Source organism: Anthonomus grandis, assembly GCF_022605725.1.
Source record: "Anthonomus grandis grandis chromosome 1 unlocalized genomic scaffold, icAntGran1.3 Chromosome35, whole genome shotgun sequence".
Taxonomy (NCBI): Eukaryota; Metazoa; Arthropoda; class Insecta; order Coleoptera; family Curculionidae; genus Anthonomus; species Anthonomus grandis.
The window spans coordinates 279,630-300,791 of record NW_026088429.1 but is presented as its reverse complement, the minus strand read 5'-3'; the positions used below and the strand labels follow the sequence as shown (position 1 = coordinate 300,791).

General features: G+C 33.0%; 1 protein-coding gene across 1 annotated transcript in view; it reads left to right on the top strand.

Annotated features, from left to right (window-relative positions):
- LOC126749402 (arrestin domain-containing protein 3-like) overlaps nucleotides 1–21,028 on the top strand; it is a 31,279-nt gene extending 10,251 nt beyond the window's left edge. Inside the window, exons 5-10 of the mRNA XM_050459088.1 lie at nucleotides 11,070–11,238; nucleotides 11,295–11,464; nucleotides 11,524–11,607; nucleotides 11,660–11,783; nucleotides 11,897–12,011; nucleotides 20,915–21,028. Of these exons, the coding sequence (XP_050315045.1) occupies nucleotides 11,070–11,238; nucleotides 11,295–11,464; nucleotides 11,524–11,607; nucleotides 11,660–11,783; nucleotides 11,897–12,011; nucleotides 20,915–21,009 (757 nt within the window). The 3' untranslated portion in view covers nucleotides 21,010–21,028. The remainder of the gene's footprint in view (nucleotides 1–11,069; nucleotides 11,239–11,294; nucleotides 11,465–11,523; nucleotides 11,608–11,659; nucleotides 11,784–11,896; nucleotides 12,012–20,914) is intronic.
- The last annotated feature ends 134 nt before the right edge of the window (nucleotides 21,029–21,162 follow it).

Sequence of the window (21,162 nt, the reverse complement as noted above, 5' to 3'; positions counted from 1 at the left end):
ATGGTATTCACCTGGTCGTATCGGGTTGGAGTAAACAGGTTGAATGTTAACATTAATATCAAAGTAATGTCTGTCTGCTTTGAAAATTAAGTCGCATATGCCTTCTTGCACAGCGTTTTTAGTATTTTCGGAATACTTTGTCGTTTTACTTCCGACGAATTTCAAAAAACTTCTAATTTTATATTGCTTATTGAATCAGTTGGTTTTGATGAAGCAGTTTTTAAGATTCCGAAAGCCTCTTTCAGCATTTGTAATTTTGGATCCGGTTTTGCCGATTTCCTTGGTGGCTCTGGCGCTACTTCTGGTGTTGCTAAGCTGTCTTCTTCAGCTGATACTGCAGCTATTTCACCATGTGCTGTCTTCATCCCATTACTCTCCTGATACAATATTGGAAATTATACAATATTATATTTATTTTCTTCAAATATACAGGATGTTTCTTAACCTATACGCATAAACTTGGGAAATTATTGCTGACGGCAAATAATGACTAATAGTGAAAAAAAAATTAGTAAAATAGTTTTAGTTACGACTTATTAATTAAAATTAAAAAAAAAACGTAAGTTCTCCAAAATAAATGTTTATTTAACTATTATAGTAACTGTTTGAAATTATTTCCATGCCTTTTAATACATAATTGAGCACGCCTAATCCAAGAGTTGCAGACAGCAGCTAATCCAGGTTGTAGTCGAATTTCCTCGGCGGCAGCAAATATCCGATTTCTTAATTCTTGTTCATTGTCAACTTCGGTTACATACACCAGAGATTTTAGGTGGCCACAAAAATAAAAGTCAAGCGGATTAAGGTCGGGTGATCGAGGAGCCATCCAATTGGACCACCTCGGCCTATCCATCGTTCGGGGCACATTCGATCCAAATGCCGTCGCACTGGTCGCGCAAAATGTGGTGGAGCACCATTGTGAAGAAACCACAAATTCTGCCTAATGTGAAGAGGGACTTCTTCAAAGAGTACCGGCAAATTTTGTCGCAAGAATTGTAAATAAAGAGCACCAGTTAGACGATTATCCAAAATGAAAGGGCCAATAAGTATTCCGTTTACAATTCCAGCCCACACATTTACTGAAAAATCGTTGTTAAAAGTTTGTTCGCCGAATGGCATGCGGATTTTCAACTGCCCAAAAATGCGTGTTGCGAAAATTGTGAATACCATTGCGTGTGAAAATTGCTTCATCCGTAGCTAAAACGTTCCTGGTAAAGTTTGGGCTGCTGATGTAACAACCACTCGCAAAAGTTTACTCGAGGCGCATGATCCCTTGGAAGTAAAGCTTGTACCCTTTGGACGTGAAATGGATATAGTAATTCATGCCTTAAAATTCGCCAAACTGTGACTGGTGATAATCCAAATTGCGTTGCAATTGTTCTAGTGCTTATGTCAGGATGCTCTTCGATGATATCTAAAATCAAAATCTCTAGATTTAAAATGCGCCTAGGTCTAATGGCTCCACCATGTTGCCCTGGCCTCGGCCGCAAATTTCCAGTTTCTCTTCACGCGACGGATGATACCTATGAGGAAACCTTTGTGCATAAAGATTAGCTGCAGCCACCCTGTTTTGTCTTGATTCCCCGTATGCCAGTAACATGTCCATTAGTTCCTCATATGAAAAATTATGCGGCATAATTTTAATAAAAAACGAAATACGACCACAGCTGTATCAACTGATAGCAAAGTAGGTACTACTAAACATAATAAACATCATCCGGACTTGTTTACTTCTTAATTTGAAAACAAAATTCCACCTGATAAAGTTATTACATTTTTGTGGAAAAAAAAAGAATTATCTTAGAAACTAAAAATATTTTACTTAAATTTTTTTTCACTGTTAGTAATTATTTATCATTAGCAATAATTTCTCAAGTTTATGCGTATAGGTTAAGAAACACCCTGTATATGAATAAACATTAAATTATAATAAATGGTTCCTTTGTTGCAGATTCCTAACAACTGTGAAGAGTGGAAAACTATTTCAGACGATTTTAATGTTTTGTGGAATTTTCCCAATTGCATTGGGGCGATGGACGGGAAACATGTATTATTAAAAGCTCCATTTAACTGTGGAGCAGAATTCTTTAATTATAAGTCTACATACAGCATCGTTCTTTTTGCACTGGTGGATGCAAATTATAACATTCTTTACGTGGATGCCGGCTGTCAAGGAAGGATTTCGGACGGAGGAGTTTTTAAAAACAGCAAACTGCACGAAATGATTGAAAATAATGAACTTCAATTACCAGCACCTATACATCTAAACGGTAGAACTGAGAAACTACCTTACTTTATTCTTGCCGATTCTGCTTTTGCCATGAGCGAAAGTGTTATGAAACCTTATCCAGGGCAGAATCATCCCAAAGGCTCGAAAGAAAGGATTTTTAATTATAGATTAAGCAGAGCTAGGAGAGTGGTTGAAAACGTCTTTGGGATTTTGTCATCCACTTTCAGGGTGCTAAGGGAACCAATGCTCTTAGAGCCAGTTAAAGCGACTGTTGTAGTAATGGCTATAGTTCACTTGCACAATTTTTTGAGGCGACCCTCTTCACATAATTTTTATATGCCACGGCACTACGTCGATAGCGAAAACGAAGATTGGCAATTAATAGAAGGAACTTGGCGACACGATCATGATATGACATCATTCTATCCTATAAGAAATGTTGCACGCCGCTTTACATCGGAAGTTAAAGGACTAAGAAATGAATTAGCAGATTAGCATGGCCGAGGGAAGAATTGCCTGGAAAAACAAATATTCTTGAATCAGCTCTAAACGAGGGTGTAACATAAAGGTTGGGAATAAAGTAAATGGCGTATTCCTGGGTAAAAAAATAGCTTTTTTTACAGTAAAAACCTGTTATTACCAAAAAGCAAATTTAAAAATCAAAATCTAAAAAAAAAAACAAATAACATTTTTTAGAAAAAATTTGACACCCTGTAAGTTGAAAAGAAACCCCGTAAAGCATAACTTCATATGGAAAAAATATTATTTTTTACCAAGGAATCTACTATTTAATTTATTCCCAACCTTTATGTTACACCCTGTATATTTTAAATATTTTTACTTTATATAAAATACTTACACTAGTTATAGTATTTAGTCGATTTTTCCGCGGAGCGTCTCTCTTTGCGAGGAAGGACATTGATTCGAAAGCGAAACATTTGCTACTATAAATTTCTGAAGTACCTGTAGATTGTAGATTGAGAAGGGAGTTGTTTCGGCTGATCCGCCGCTCAGCACTGCTACCTGTGAGATATTTTGTGCATAACTCCACTTGTCTTAGTTTGTCTCAAAAAGTCTTAGACTTCTGCCGTACAAAGCTATATTTTTGGGAGGTAGTTGTCCCACTTCTTGAGGTGTTGGTTGTACCCCTTCCAGGTACTTGAGCCTCTTGCAGAGTTGGGTCGGGCATTCACAGAGCAGGTGTTCTGCTGTTTCTGTGGTATTGCTGCAGAATCTACATTGGTCGTCCTCTGTTATACCTATTGCCTTTAGGTGATATTTCACTGGGCAATGACCGGTTAGGAGTCCGACTGCTGTTCTGATGTCTGATCTGTTCATGTCTAGGAGCTGTTCAGCTCTTTTTCTAGAAGTGGTTATAAACTTTTTTGCCTGTCTTAGTCCTGGTGCTCTTCTCCAGTGCGACAGCAATTGTTCTTTTTCCCACCTGTTTAGGTCTTCGGTGATGTGGGTCTTCATTAAACCACAGTATGGCTCTGGACCATAGTATGGTGTTTGAGCCCCTTTTTTTGCAAGGCGATCGGCTTCTTCGTTCCCCTCTATACCCCGGTGGCCAGGTAGCCACATTAGTGTTACTTGATTCTTTGTTGTAAAGCGCTTTAGGGTTTGTTTGCACTCCCAGACTAGCTTTGAATCACATTTAAAAGCTTTCAGGGCCTTTAGAGCAGCTTGGCTGTCTGATAGTATAAATATGTGTTTTCTTTGGAGGCCTTGGTTGATGTACTCTTCTGCACATATGTCTATGGCAAGCACTTCAGCTTGAAAGATGTTAGGGTATTTGCCCAGTGACTTTGAGATCTTAATGTTAGGGCCTGACACGCCCAGTCCTGCTCCTTCTGTTAGTTTGGAACCGTCTGTGTACCATAGCGATGCATTGTCGGCTTTTGGTACTTCTTTTTTCTCCCATGATTGGCGATCATCTATGATCACTTCAAATGGAATTTCTAGATCCAGCATGGCCGTTATGTGGTCACGTGGTTTGCTGGCATTTTCCAGTTTAATTTCTTCGAGGATGCGCAGGTGACCACTTAAATCCCCAGGCTTGAATTTGCCGGTTTGGAAAAGCCTGTGAGCACTGTTAATTGCCTCTTTTTTCACGCATATGCGAAGTGGAGGCATGTTTAGCAGTGTCTCTAAGGCTGTGGTAGGACAAGTAGACATTGCCCCGGTTATTCCCAGACATATCAGCCTTTGGACTTTGTTTAATTTGGTCTGTGCGGTTGTTTGTTTGGTCTTCGGCCACCATACCAGCGAAGCGTATGTGATGATGGGCTTAATGACTGTTTGGTAGATCCAGTATACCATTTTCGGTTTTAGCCCCCATGTCTTGCCAACGAGTTTGCGGCATGTCCAGATTGCCACTATGGCTTTGGAAATGGTCTTGTCTAGATGATTGTTCCAAGTTAGTTTGTGGTCCAAGTTAACCCCAGGTATTTCACCTCGTTGGAAAATGTTAGCTGAGTTCCGTTTAATATAGGTGCTCTGAGTTCTAGCTTCCTTCTTCTGGTAAACGGCACTAAAATTGTTTTTCTAGGATTTAAAGATAATCCTTCAGTTTCGCCCCAGTTTTGTATAGTATTTAGGGCACTTTGCATTCGATTCGATATTACGCCCTCGTGCTTGCCCCTAACTATTACTACCAGGTCATCTGCGTAGCCTAGAACTGTGAATCCGGATCTACTTAATATGTTAAGAATTTTGTTTACTACTAATGTCCACAGTAGAGGTGACAGAACCCCTCCTTGGGGACACCTTTTACTGTGGTTACTATTGCTGACGCTCCATTTATTTCTGCTGTGATGGAGCGGTGCTTGAGCATTGATCCTGTCCACTTTACGATGGGGGCCTCCACCCTCAGTCTTGCAATGCTTTTGTTATGGACAGGTGTGAGGTATTGTCGAATGCTCCCTCTAGGTCAATGAATGCAGTAAGAGCAATTTCTTTGCAGTCGTTTGACTTTTCTATATCTCTTACGAGGCAGTGCAGTGCTTTTATTGTAGATTTGCCTGCTTGGTAGGCAAATTGTCTAGGGTGGAGCGGTGTTCTAGAACGAGTTACGCTTCTTATGTATTCGTAGATTGCTTTCTCCATTGTTTTTAGAAGAAAGGAGGTTAGACTAATCGGGCGATATGATTTTGCTTCGTTTTCAGGACGACGCCCCGTTTTTGGTATGAATATTACATTAGCCTCTCTCCAAGCTAGTGGTACGTGTCGTAAAATGAGGCTGGCTTTAAAGATTTTTTGTAGGTGTACTTTTAGTATCTCATAGCCTCTTTGTAGCAGAGCTGGGAAAATTCCATCTTTGCCTGGAGATTCGTAGGGCTTAAAGCTTTCGATTGCCCATTTGATTCTGTTAGTTGTGAGGATTTTGCTTGCCAGCCTTTTACTTCTCCCGTTTGGGTTTTGGAGCCCTTCGTTTTGGAGGTTTGACTGGTTCTGGTTATCTTCAATAATCTGCGATCCCGGGAAGTGAGTCTGAAGAAGTACCTCTAGGCTTTCTTTTTGATCGTTATAGTATTCACTGCTTGGCTTTTTTAGTAGACCAATTCCGTTCGAATGATTTTTTGAAAGGATTTTTTGCAGACGTTGTGCTGGGGCTAATTCATCTATTCCCTCGCAAAACTGCCTCCATGATTTCCTTTTTGATTTTCTAAGTTCTTTGTTGTACACGGTGAGGGCTGTTTTGTAGTGCGCCCAGTCTCCAGTAATTTTTGCTTTGTTAAACAGTTTCCTGACCTCTCGTTTCAAACGTCCGAGTTCTTCGTTCCACCAAGGCACGTCCCTTCGGATAGCCTTCTGTTTTACGGGACAACTGTTCTCAAAGGAGTTACTGATTGCATTGATTAGATTGTTAGATGAATCTTCTAGTTCTTCAATTGTGTTTAAATCGGTAGGAGTTTCATCTAAACTCAGACAGAGACCCTCTACATAGGAGTCCCAATTGGTAAGTTTTGGTATTCTCGTCTCTTCTGAGTGACATATTTTTGCCTCTAAATCAAACAAAATAGACTGATGGTCTGAAAAGGAGGGTTCGTTTGACACATGCCAATTAGTTATTGTGTGTGATGTGAATGAGTCAGAAAGGGGTATGTCTAAGACTTCTTTTCTGACTGAAGTACCTGTAATAAATTAGCATAAATACAAAAAATTCTAAAACAAAAATTGTTAAAAAAAAAATAGTTATTAATACATACCTTTACCGGTTCCATGGCTGTTCTTCGTTTTCATTTTCTCTCTTCTGTAGCAAGCCAATAAGGTTATAACTTCTTCTTGCAACTTTCTGTCGGTATACCCATAGCCTGACCAATATTCTCCCAGGCATCTGCTTTCAATTTTTTGTCCACTGCTCTCCCATCGTGTCAATACATCGACGTACACACTTGAAATACGATCAAACTGACGTCCACGAGCGTGCTGCGAACCTCTTTGTGTTCGTCAAAAAACCGCCATGAGACGGATAGCTACGAGCGCAGTGCGATCCTCCTAGAAGAAGTTCGCAGCAGGCTCGCGCTGACGTACTCACTTAATACCGTATCAGATACGTTACGTGATACACCTTTAAGTGAGTACCCGCCTTAATAGGCTGAATGTTGATGCGGCCGGAACGCATATTCGTAAATACCCGACGCTTTATGGACTCGAGATATTTCGGCTGCGTCCGAGCATCGTTAGCTAAATACCTGACATATCATGACGACACGTCTGTTATTTATCTTTTGTGTTGTGTTTTGTCCTTTAATTTTTAATCATTTATTTGGCTTTCAAATTCAAGGCTGTGAACAAGTAACACGTGTTTTCCGAAAGTAGATAGTACATAAAATAAAAAATGCGTGATTTAGGTGATCTACCAAAAAACTATGAATATAACGCAATAATTGAAGAAGGTATTCAATGTATTATGACCAAATTTAGGTCAAAAGAAGATGTCGAGGTAAGTTAAATTCTAGGTAAATATAGCTCTCGGGAATTTTCGTAACTGGCGTAATTAAGAAGATCAATTAGATAATAATTATAAAGCTTAATAAACCAAAAGGATAATATAATTAGGACTATAAATTATATTAAAATACGTGGAATATCGGGTAGCATTAAAAAATTTATTAATATAGTGGGCGTCCGGTTTAAAAAAAAATACTTATTTTATTATAACTAAAAGACTATAATCCTGGCGTATCCCTTTCCCTCACAATAGTGTCTGTTGTTTTCCACTTAATATTATTTATAAAAGAATGATATTTAAAATAAACAAAATAAAATAGACTCAATTTTCTCATCGCAAACAACGTTTGACAGCACTAAATGTGTTTGGCATCCTCCGAGCTGTTTTCAAATACGGCTCAAAACGTCTTACGTTGTATATAGGGACTAGTAGTTGTTCGCGATGGTACTCGTGGAGCACCAACCAAGAGATGGCACTAAATAACGTTAATAATATTTTATTATTAACGTTAAATAAAATAATATTTTTATCATAATTATTCTTTATAAATTAACGTAATCCATGTAGGAAAATTTGGCTTGTAGCAGGGAGGGATCCAGGAGGAAGCCTAATATCTTATTACTTATACCTACATACATGAAACTCAGTCATCATCCATGGATTTACAAATTACCTTTGTAATTACATTACAATGCATGGACGGTGACGCAGTTACTCGCTTAGGTATAATGTTATACGAAATTACTACAAATCGACGCGAAAAAATACATTCTCTCCATAATTTCGTCTACTAACGTCAAATTGATTTCGTTACAGAAATGGATGGCTGATCTACAAACTGTGACAAAAGAAACATGGACTATTGAGAAAACTTTTAAGGTACCTACTAATGCATAAAAAGACCTGCAACCAACTCAGAACTTGAAACTCAAAATAATAAACGTAAACGGAAGACAAAGAATTCAGATTGTAAAGCAAAAATAAATATCGTTATAAAGAAAATATTTGAGGAATCTAAGTCAAAGAAAAAAAATCCGTTTACAGTAGAATGGCCTTGCATGATAAAATTTCAAGATGTGCATAATCACCTAACAATTACTGTATCAGGGAAAGACCACTAGGCGATGAAGCCAAGAATCATTTACTAGAACTTTTTAATCGAGGACACTCTGCGGCTTCAGCCTATCACACTTTTTGCGCGGAAAAAATGGAAGATAATGGAGATAAATATGAGGACATTTTATACGATAGGTAACAATATATTTCATATTCAGGGCCGGTTTATCAATGAAAGGTTTTCCTTATTAACCCAAGGGTTAATTTTTGTCAAATATATCCAATGTCCAAATTAAAGTGACAATTTAGACCAGAGTTAACCCTCGGCTTAGGCATAACGATCGTTTGATAAAGCGGCTCTTATGAATATATTTTATATTCTTATATATTTAGGTTCTTTATGCCAACTAAAAATTAAGTCACAAATTTGTGGAAGAAGAAATTTAAGGAAGACTTCGGTGACAGAACTAGACGTCCTATGTTAGAAAAATTAGAAGAAACTTTAGCGAAACATAAAGAAAGGAATAATGTGCTTTACAAAATATCTCGATTGCATGAAGATTATGCTGTTGCTCTCTGTACTCCATTGATGCAACGCGCACTAAAACTAAAACAAGCTAACGAAGTCATATTTGTAGATGCTTCCGGTAACTGTGACGTTTATGACCATAAAGTATAATTCTTGGTGACACAGACTTCGGCAGAAGGATTACCTGTTGGTTGTATACTAAGCAGTTGCCAAAAATCAGATTCATTTGATGTAGCTGTCAAAGACTTAATAGACATTATGCCCCAAAAGATTCAACCAACGGTAATTTTAACAGGTAATGATCTAGGCGAACATAATGTTTTACAAACTAATTCCATGTTCCATGTTCCAAATTCCATGTTCTTAAGGCGATATGGCGCTGGATACTTACGAGTAAAAATGGCGTTCGGCGAGACGATGCTCAAAAGTATTATAAACTTTTCAAGAACATTTTGAATGCAAAAACACTTAATGAACTTAAGGCAAGCAAAGAAAAGTTCTTTAAAGATTGCAACCATGAGGGTTTTAAAAAGTATGTGAGCGAAATATATCTTAATCAAGAATAAATATGGTGTATTTTTTACAGATTAAACTTACCACTGAGAGGTAGTGATACTAATAACTACACAGAGGTAATGTTTCGTTTGTTAAAGGATATACCTCTGGAAAGAGCAAAAGCATTTAATCTAGTACAACTGATGGATTACATCGTAGTTTGTTTCGAAAACTATTATAAGCAACGTATTCTAGACCTAATTTATGAAAGAACATCTAAAGCTGTTGCTACTAAATACTTACCTATATCTTCGAATAGTAAAATGAAAATTACGTGCACCAACATGAAAACGCTTGAATTTTCTGTCCCAAGTGAAAGTTCAGAAAATACAATTTATTTAGTTGATATGCAAGCTTGTAAATGCACCAGTCCAGTAGGATTTAACGGGAAACACTGTAAGCACCAGGGGTTAGTCTTACAGCAGTATAATTTTCTTACAGCATTTAACACCTTATCCAATGCCATGAAATACATATTATATCAAGTAGCTTCGGGAAAAACTGCCAACAAAAATATATTTAAATCGCTGTTAATCACCACCGATGATACAGAAGAAGAAAATATACAAGCAGAGCCAGAAAATAAAACACGAATCATGCAAGCTGTGAAAATTGGTAATATGGATACTCCAAAACACCTTAACAATGGACCAATTAGTATTGAAGACATAAAAAAGAGGTATCTAGAACATTGTGATACAATCCTAAAATATTTAGAAGAAGATCCAGAGAACTTTGCTCCTGCTATTAATACATATTTGGAAAATATAAAAAATACGTAGGTTCAAAAACTACTTTAATTAATAGTTTATTCACTGCTTTTAAGTGGAAAGGTATCCCAGCTAAAAACTTATCCAAAAACAAATATCGTCGTCGTGGTAAACGGATTACAGTTCAGCCGACTTCAGTAGCACGTCGTCGATGTGGAACTAAAAAAAAGTTGCTGTTGGTAGAACCTCAGGAGGCATAAAGAAAAGAAATACCAAGTCTCCACATTGTCTGAAAACATGTGTTGCAAAAAATATAGCTTTGGGAATCAATAAATCAAAAAAATAAATCTGTCTAAAATTAAGCCTAAAAAGTTTTGTTTATTTAGGGTGACCCAACTTTACCTAGGAATATTTAAAATTTTAATAAAAGTGAACAATTTTGGTCAAAGTATTTATAATACTTTTATTTACTACTAAAAAAATTCTTTTTTTTTAATTTCTCTTCTAATTTTATTATACAGTAAATAACGCGTCAGTTACATAAGTCTGATACGTCTGGTACATAATAAAGCTAGATCGAGTGGATCACGCGTCAGGTAATAAGTCTGATGCGTCTGCTATGTAACGAAACTACTTCGGGTGGATTATACGTCGGGTATTTACGAATATGCGGCCGGAACTCTGGAGCCTGCTTGATGCGTATATGGTTCGATTAGATGCTCCAAATTTCGGAAGACAAATATCAATGTGTCCTCCTGGGGCTCGTATACATTAATCAGCCCTTTATTTTTATCTTAATCGGTGCGGCAGGCGGGGCTATATAATAATAGTAAGGATAGCGACTACGTTCTGTGTTAATTTTTTTTTTTTATTTTAATTCAACAATTAAATGAAATAATTACGTAATAAATTAATGACAAATAACTGGATAATTTTGGGTAGACAGTGTCTACCTTATCTACTCGTACGCTTCGCCACTGAGCATTTGCAGTACTTTAAGTGCCTGGACGAAACCTCTTTTATTATTTTTAGATTCACCTTGCCGGAATCGTCCCTTCCATGTTCGTTCGAGAGTAAAGCGGCCCAAATCCGGTATTTCTTTAAAGTGACCATCGACATTCCGTACGCGAGCCCGCCCCAAGGGATGAAATATTTCACCGTCATAGGGCCACACATCGACTGCATGGACGAACATTATTTAGTAAAATTAAAGAGTTTTAACTTGAAAATCAACAATACATATTCTTTACATTGTAGAAGCCCACCGTATTGGAGGATCGTAGGTCGACGTGCTGCTGGTGTTGCAAAAAGGGCACGGTGTCACTCAGGTGCGTACTGGAACGATCCGCGTACGTTTGTAGGGAAAGTATTAAAATCAAAGCCACCATAGACAATCAGGGTGAGGAGGAAGTCAAACTGAGAGTGAGGTAGAGTGAGTTCGAAAAACACCATTTCTTTTTCTAAAGAGCTTTTTTTTATCTTGAAGGTTAGAGCAAATTTGCGAGTTTTTTATCGACAGGGGGGTCCTTGGGGTGTCTAAGGATCTGAAAAATGTGGTCCTAGAGTACAAGTATGTATGTTTTCATTTTTAATTAATTTTTTATATAATTTTAAACTTACAGGGGCAACCCAGTGAAACCCCATAAAAGGATTAAGTGGGACAGTGGGACGGTCTTGGTTATACCACCTGTGCCCACCACTTTGGTTAATATTTGTCGATTAATACAAGTTTTTTATGTATTAACTGTAAGTCTATTTATTTTATGTATAATTAATTAAGTTCATTTTAAATTAATTTAAATTCAAGGATTAACTTAAACAAAGTCAAGCTCAAATTAAATTTTAATTACATGTTTTAGGTCAGTTTAGATACGGAAAAAGAGCCGGACCTGGTGTCGGTTAATATGCCACTGATTATTGGTACGGTGCCATTCAGGATACCAAATAGTGATAAAAGCCCCGCAATTAAATATGGTAATTAATTAATTTTTTCTCTAATTTTATTTAAGTATAATAATAATAATAATAATAATAATAATAATAATAATAATAATAATAATAATAATAATAATAATGAATGTCTTCTTTATTTAGCATAAAAATACATGTTTTCTTAACTACTAAATAAGTAATGGCGAGATCTAGCTTAAAGCTACTCTATCTAACCATATTAATAAGCACAAATGCAAAATTTTATAGAACATAATAGCAGAATAAAAATGTAAAATAATAAATATAATATAATCTGCTATGCGCAATAAATCATAGTAGGTACTTCGATGAAGGACCAGAGATGATTACCTATGTCGGTTTTGAAAAATATTATTTTTAGTTTTTTGTTTAAAGGTTGTTACAGAGAGAAGAGACTTAACTTCAGGTGGTAGTGCATTATAGATTTTTGGAGCATTGTAACTAAATGAGCCCTGGAATTTTGCAGTTTTATGCCCTGGAATAACAAAATTATGCGCGTTTCGTGTGGTTCTGCCGTGAATTTTGGAGTTTGAAATTAATTTATTAGATAGATAAGCCGGTTGTCCGAAAAGCACAACTTTATGGACTAGTGTAGCCATTTGCAGTACAAAGCGTTCATCCAAAGAAAGCCACCCTGATCTGACCAACAGGGGAGTGACATGGTCGCATTTACTCATACCAAAACTAAACTTGAGGCACGCGTTTTGAATTTTCTGAAGGCTATTCTTTTCCGGTTGATACAAGGCAGGCCAAAACAGAACTTGAGCATAACTAACAATTGACAAAATTAATGTATCACTAAGATGTAGTTTAATATCAGCTGTCAAAAACTGTTTGTTCATATAGAGTATTTTTAATTTATAAAAACATGCCCTCAACAAATTCGACACATGCCCCTCAAACCTGAGATCCGTGTCAAGGACAATCCCCAAATTCTTCTGGTTATTAGAAGGAGGTAAAGGAGATCCATCTATGCTGATCTTCACGGTATCTGGAAGGGGCTTGCCAAAGACAAGGAGTTTGGACTTTGCAGCATTCAATACGAGTCTGTGACTCTTACACAAGTCAGATATGGCTAAAAGATCCAAATTAATAGCATTCACAGCTTCTATGGCCTCCATAAAGTTAAATGAACGATAGATCTGTGTGTCATCGGCGTACTGGTGCGATTCACAAACTCGAAGGAATTTATGAAAGTCACATAGATATAACAAAAAGAGTAAGGGGCCAAGAATACTTCCCTGCGGGACACCCTGATCCAACTGCAAATATTCAGATAGAATAGAATTAATTCTTACCCTTTGACGTCTATTTAAAAGATAATTTTTTAGCGGTTTAAGAGCAGAAGTATGTAGCCCAAAATATTGGAGCTTTGCCAATAAAATTAAATGATCCAGTGTGTCAAATGCACGACTAAAGTCATTTAGCTTCATAGAATTCATTAAGCTGATCATTAACAATTCTTTCAAAAATTTTGGACATGGCAGGGAGTATGCTTATAGGACGATAGTGCGATAATTCCGTTGGATTTCCAATCTTAGGGACAGGGATTATATCAGCTTTTTTCCAAGCATCCGGGAAAACACCCATGGAAATACAATAGTTTATTATAAATGTTAGATGCGGGGAAATATAAGCTGTTACGAGATTAATCATTTTTATGGTATTGCAGTCAGAACCCATAGCAGTACTTTTAATTTGGGATATGGCTTTATTTACGTTCTCTTCGTTTACCTGATTAAATTTAAATGGATTTTCCAAATTCAAAGCGGGATCATTTGATGAATATTGTTGAAATATATCATTGCCAGAGTTTAAAGTTACTTTTGGTACACTATTAACAAAAAAGTTATTAAAATCTGAAGGTGAATATTCTAGAATATTTTCTGATGACTTCGAGCAGTCACTGATGTTTAAAGATTTTAACGTTTTCCAAAATGATTTAGGGTCAGTTTTGAATTTATGTTGTAGAAACGCTTTTTTTCATTTCGAACAGCTGACGTTACATAATTACGGATTTGCTTATATTCATTAAATGCTGCTTCGGTTTTTAACTTTTTATATTTTGATAGGGCTTTACGTCTTAACCTCATCATAAACTTTATATTAGGAGTTATCCAAGGTGCTGGTGCCTTAGTAAATCTAGAGCTTTTCATTGGAGCATGAGCATCAAAAATTTTGATTAAGTTTTCATTCAAAAAAGAAACCATATGATTAACATCATTGAAAGAGAAAATAAGATCCCAATTTATAGCATAAAGATCTGCCAGGAAAATGTCTAAATTAAAATTAGAATAATCCCTATAGGTTCGAAATGAAATTGGTATACGAGTTTTTTCTAATCGCAAAACTGAATAAACCAAATGATGATCTGATATATCATCCATTTTAATAACCTCCACTTTAGATGACATTTCCGGCGAATTCGTAACTAATAAATCTAGAGTCGAGGTACTATTTTCACTAACGCGAGTAGGAGATTGTATAAGTTGGGACAAATTATATTTGTTAAATTTGTTTAACAAGCGAAATAAATGTTTACAAGCAGCACTATCGGTTTGTGAAATATCTATATTAAAATCAGAACCAAAAAAGATATGATTGCAACATGGCATGAAACTCACCAGGGTATTTTCCAAATCTTCAAGGCACTCATTAACATTTAAACTAGGGGGTCTATATAGAGAACCAAAATATATTGTTTTACCTTGTATTTTAACACTTACCCAAATCTGTTCAAGAAGACTGCTTTGTTCTGGAGGTTTTAAAACTTTAAATTTCAGAGTATTATGTATATATACTACTCCACCACCCCGTCCATCTCTATCCCTTCTAATAAGATTGTAATTTGGAATATGTAAACTTTCAGTGGGTATATTATCATTGAGCCAGGTCTCAGACAGACCCACCACCTGAAATCTCTCCTCTGTCACAAATTCCTGAAAATCATGAAAACTTGCGCATAACGATCGTATATTAAAATGAACAAAAGAAAAACCTTCACTTGCATTCATCCTTCTAAACACACTATTATTCGAGATCCACATGTAATAAATAATAAAAAAAAAAAGAAGTTTATGGTGTCAAAAAATAAAAAAATTATCTTCTACCTCCAAAAAAAAAAATAAAAATAAAAAAAAAAATGTTATATTTAGTTTATGGGTTTTATTGGTCTGTATATGTATAATATACGCAGATACTTCAACTTCCCTGAAATTAAAATTTAATTTACACAATAATTGTACGATTATACACACCCACAGAACGAAAAATGTACAACTATTCTATGCATTTGTACAATTATTCGGCTTCATATATCAACCCATAAAAAAAGAGAATCCATATTCATAAACTATTGTATTTACGGAATTTCTGCAAGGTTCATTTATGTGATATACAATGGAGATATTCAAAAATTTAACGTTACCGTAAAAAGAAAAAAAAATAACATAAGTGAATACCTATATTACAATAAATCAGATTTTGACCTAATTAGCACCTTTTTGTCCATCTCTTGATTCCAGCGGTAGATTTTTCCAGCAGATGACCATACGTTAGCAAAACCATATTTTTCCTTTGCATCACTTAAAAGTTGTTATCTAATAGGTGTCAAGTATGTATGTATAATTTTTTTCCTAATATAATTTATTAATCTTGATTGTAATTAAACTGATCTTAAAGTACATCTTTTAATTAAAAATTTTAATTTTATATTTTTTTATATGAATGTTGCCAAAAAAAGCATTTTTTTTAATTTTTTATTTCGAAACTCCAATCTTAAATTTCTTAATTAAAATTATTAATTTAATTTTACATTAAACAGTTTAAAAAAGATTAAATACATTTTAATAGTCTTTTGTTAATGATAAATAATATCTCAATTATAAGTAAAAATTATTATATTAAACGTATCTAAATGAGTTTTGTATTTAATTAAATTTTTTTAATTACTTCCTTAATTTTTAATTAATTTTCTTCTATTTAATAGTCATTAAAATATAAATCTGTATAATTTTTAATTTAAAAATTTTAATTGTAATTTTCAAAATTAATAACAAAATTATTTAAAATTCACATTTTATAATTTTTATCTTCTAATTAATGTAATTAAAATGGTTTATTATATAACCATTATGTTACTAAAAAGTTTTCGATAGTTTATTTTTTTTAGATGAATTTAGTTTTAATTATTATAATTAACTTTTTTAATTTAATTGAGACTATTACAATTTTGTATAATTTATAATTTTTATTTAAAAAAAGTATATTTTTTTACAGACAAATGATAAAAGTAATAAAATTGTCACGATTAAAAACTGAAATATTTCAAATATCCCATCCATAAATTTTCTTAATTAATTACTATAATTGAACCCTATGCTGGAACAACGTTGTACAGAAAGCAACCACAAATTGTTTTGTGTTCTGTGACGTTGTATGCGACCTAAATAATCCGTTGACAAAGTAGTGCGGACATACGACAATTTTCTGGTGGTTTTTATGCGCCATTTTAATTAGTCTTAGGGGGTCGTTCCATACCCCCTCAATAGTCAATATTATTCTATGATTCGTTCTGTGGAACAACGTTATATGTGCCGCCAACGTTTTAAACTTTGACAAGCTCTGTGATGACACAGATTAATAGGGGCAAAAAGGCGAAAGATGCAGATTGACAATTGGAAGCAGAATGCCGGAAAACGGTTGCAGAGACAGTGGAGACGCTTACGTTTCATCTAGAAATGTCCCTAAAGAAGCTTTAAAACGCCCAGATGAAGTACGTTAATTTAAAGTACCTACCATTTAAAATTCAGTAACAGTGTTAATTTTTAGAGACGTGTATGCAAGTGTTCTCAGTCGCTCAATGGGTGCTGTGATGAATTATTGGTGGGAAAGCACCAAATATTCCAAAATTTCAGGCAGCTAAGTCAGATAGTCAATCACAATACCTATCACAAATTATTTCTATTCAAGAGCCGAAGAGAAGGAGGGTTGAGGAGGCAATATCCCGCCGCCAAACCACTGTGAAATACGCCATAAATAATATACCCGTATGCAAATCAACAGTTTGTTATATATTCTCAATGCACCCAGAGACGACTTCAGTGCCTTGTGGATAAAATAAAATCTGGTGCAAATATAACTGACCAACGTGAAAAGCATATGAATCGCCCAAAAAAAACTAAAGCTAACAGATGCAGAGAAAATATGTGAACATATTAAATCATTTCCACAGCAGGAAAATCATTATAGCAGAAATGCATCCACAAAGAACTGCCTCCCAGCTGATTTGAGCATCTCAAAAATGTATAGACTGTTCTTGGAAAAATACCCACAAAGTAAAGTCTCATTAAGGACTTATCATGATATATTTAAAAGTAAATTTAACCTACGTTTTGGACTTCCCAGATCAGACACCTGTTCATACTATGACAAGCTGTTCATGAAACTTAACGAACGATGAACACGAAATAAGGGAAATCGAAAATGAAAGTAAAATCCATCACATGCGAGCAGAAGCAGGCTACCGGGCATTAAGACAAGATACCGAAATGGCTAAGATAAATCCTAATTATGTGGTTTTATGCAAAGATTTGCAGCAAGTACTTTTTTGCCTAAACCTAACTCATTCTATCAGAGGCAATTTTCTACCTATAACTATTGTGTTCATAACATGGAAAATAGTATAGCTACAATGATGTTATGGCATGAAGTAATGGCACATCGAGGTTCTACTGAGATTGCATCGCCATTACTATTTTATGTCACCCAAAATTTCAATCGTCTTGGTCGAAAGCAGGAAAGAAAACTTGTGGTTTGGTCGGACCGACGCGTAGGACAGAATAACAATTGGAAGATGATAACATTGCTTCGACTATTACTGAAAGAAACATATTTTACCCAGGTGGAGCAAAAGTTTTTGATTAGTGCTTTTTACCTTGTGATAGAGACTTTGCTCAGATTGAAAGGGTCAAAAAACCTTTCTCGGTTTATGTTCCATTACAGTGGGCAGATGTGATCGCCAAATCAAAAGTAAACAATCCCTTCACAGTTATTTACATGCATCAGACATTTTTTAAAGATTTCACTGATGCAGAAAATTCAATTTGGAAGGATCCTAAATGCAAAATAACACAGGGGAGTGTGGATTCAAATAACATCGGATGACCCGAACAGTATCTGGATAAGAAAATATCCCATAACACAATTCAACCATGGATGTCGTATTCGCTAAAATCACCCAAGAAAACGATGGTTGAAGTATCTCTGAATGACCTATACGGGAGGTCTATTATAATGAACCTCTTCCAATCAAAAAAGAGAAACTTGCCAACTTATTACATATGTGTGATTATATTCCATTAAAATATATCAATTTCTATCATAATATTAAAAGCGGTGCCTGAAAATATGTAGTTTCATTTTATTTTTGATTGACATGAAAAATAAAAATTATTTTTTTACTTTAACTTTATTTTTAATCCTAAAACAACGTTGTAACAGCCTATTTCCCTAAAACAATGTTGCAACCGACGTGGATATACAACGTTGTTTTATTGAAATAAGGAAAATATTCTCGTAAATCCGAATTCTGTATGTGGTCAAGTCTGCAATGCCTCTCTATGGTTAAGTTCTTTAGTGTTATTGATATTAGCCATATATTAAATTCATTTGATTAAGCAATCGGTTATTTTTCGTTTTTTTCGATTTTCCAACAAAACAATATTTGGCGGTCACAACGTTGTTCCAGCATAGGGTTCAATTGTAATTAAATTACAGTTAAACAAAAAAAGCAATTTTTAATTAAAAGATGTATAGAATAAAATGTTAATTTAATTTAATTAAATATTTTGTTTTTTGGATAGTTCTTCATAAAATATTTTTTTGTTATTTTTAATTATTTTTATTTAAATATTCTAATTGTTAATTAATTTCAGTTTATTTTTAACTTGAAGGTCAACATTTTGTATAATTTATCAATTAAATTAGATTATATTTTTTAATTTAGTTATAAAAGATGAAAAATTAATAAAATTGTCATAAATAGGATTAAAATATTTCAATTTACACATTTTCACATATTTTAAAACTCAGTCAATTTTCTTCTATTTAATTGCCATTAAAATATAAATCTGTATGATTTTTAATTTAAAAATTTTAATTGTAATTTTCAAAATTATTAATAGAATTTATATTATCTAATTTTTATCATCTAATTAATTTGTAATTAAAATGGTTTATTATATAACCATTATGTTGCTAAAAAGTTTTCTAATACATTTTTTTTAATTGTTATAATTATCTTTTTTTTTGAATATTTTATTCATTATTTAAAATTTCAACTTAATATGACTTTTAAAATTTTGTATAATTTATAATTTTTATTTAATTAAAAATAGGTATATTTTTTTTTACAAAAAAATTATAAATAAGATTGTCACGATTAAAACTGAAATATATCAAATATCGCATCCTTAAATTTTTCTTAATTAATTACTATAATTTTAATTAAATTACAATTAAAATTAAATATTTTTTTTTGGTTAGGTCTCTAATAATTAATATTTTAGTTAAAAAAACTTTTTTTTTAATTAAAATAGTTTTTGAAAAACTTCATATTTTATTAAAAAAAATACAAACTTCTTAATTCAGATTAAAATATCTCAATCAAATCTGTATTTACTTTCTTAATATTTTTAAATCTTAACTATTTTTTTTCTATTTAATTACCACAGTCCTTTAATAGTCTTTTGTTAATGATAAATAATATCTTAATTATAATTAAAATTTATTATATTAAATGTATCTAACTGAATTTTGTACCTAATTACATTTTTTTAATTACTTACTTTATTTTTAATTAGGAGTAATTTACTTTTATTTAAATATCCTAATTGTTATTTAAAATTATTTTAAAATGCATTTTCATATTAATTTCAATTTAATTTTAACTTGAAGGTCAACATTTTGTATAAGTTATTAATTAAATTATATTTTTTTAATTTAATTAATTATGTTACTAAAAAGTCTTCTAATAATTTTTTTAAGCTCTGAATTTTGTTTTAATTATTATAATTAACTTTTTTTTGAATATTTTATTCGTTATTTAAAATTCTTTCAACTTAATATGACTATTAAGATTTTGTATAATTTATATTTTTTATTTAATTCATTATATAAAAAAATATATTTTTTTTCACAAAAAAATGATAAAAAAGTAATAAATTTGTTACAAAAAAACTGAAATATTTCAAATATTGCATCCTTTAATTTTCTTAATTAATTACTATAATTGTAATTAAATTACAGTTAAACAAAAAAGCAATTTTTAACTAAAAGATGTATAGAATAAAATGTTAATTTAATTAAAATTAAATAATTTTTTTTGGTTAGTTCTCTATAATTAATTTTTTAGTTAAAAAAACTTTTTTTTAATTAAAATACTTTTTGAAAAATTTGATATTTTTATTAACATAATTACAATCTTTTTAATTCAAATTAAAATATCTCAAAATCTGTATTTACTTTCTTAATATTTTTAACTATTTGTTTTTCTATTTAATTACCACAATCGTTTTATTTTAAACATATTTTTAAGAATGAAGAAAATTATTTATAATTAACATGTCTTAAAATTAACTTTTTTTTTACCTTAAACTTTTAATTAATTAAACTGTAGTTAAAAGTATTTAATATTTCAATTTAGTTTAATTAAAAATTGTAATATTGTTTTCTTTTAACTACGCCTGATCTGAAAGCGCTTAATTTCCGATGTAGTTTTTTTACCTCAAATTTTCCATTAAATAAATAATTTTTCCTAAGCTAACTTATATACTTAAAATATTTTAGTTATAATAACAAATTGTTTAAATTACAATATATTTTTTTTAAATTAATTAATATTTTAGAACACGCCTGTTCACATGTCGAGGGCGGGCAGTATTTGGCCCCCGATTTCTTATTGGGGCAAGTCTACGATGGAAACGAACATTACCTAAGGTAGTAAATTAACTAGACTTTTAATTACTTAATTAGAATTTGTAATCATTTCCTCATTTAAAAAAGTCAGTTTTTATTATAATGGCTTAGAAAAATAATTAATGAAATATTGGGAAGAAGGGAGACACTTTTTTCACAATTACTCTCACGAGATGTG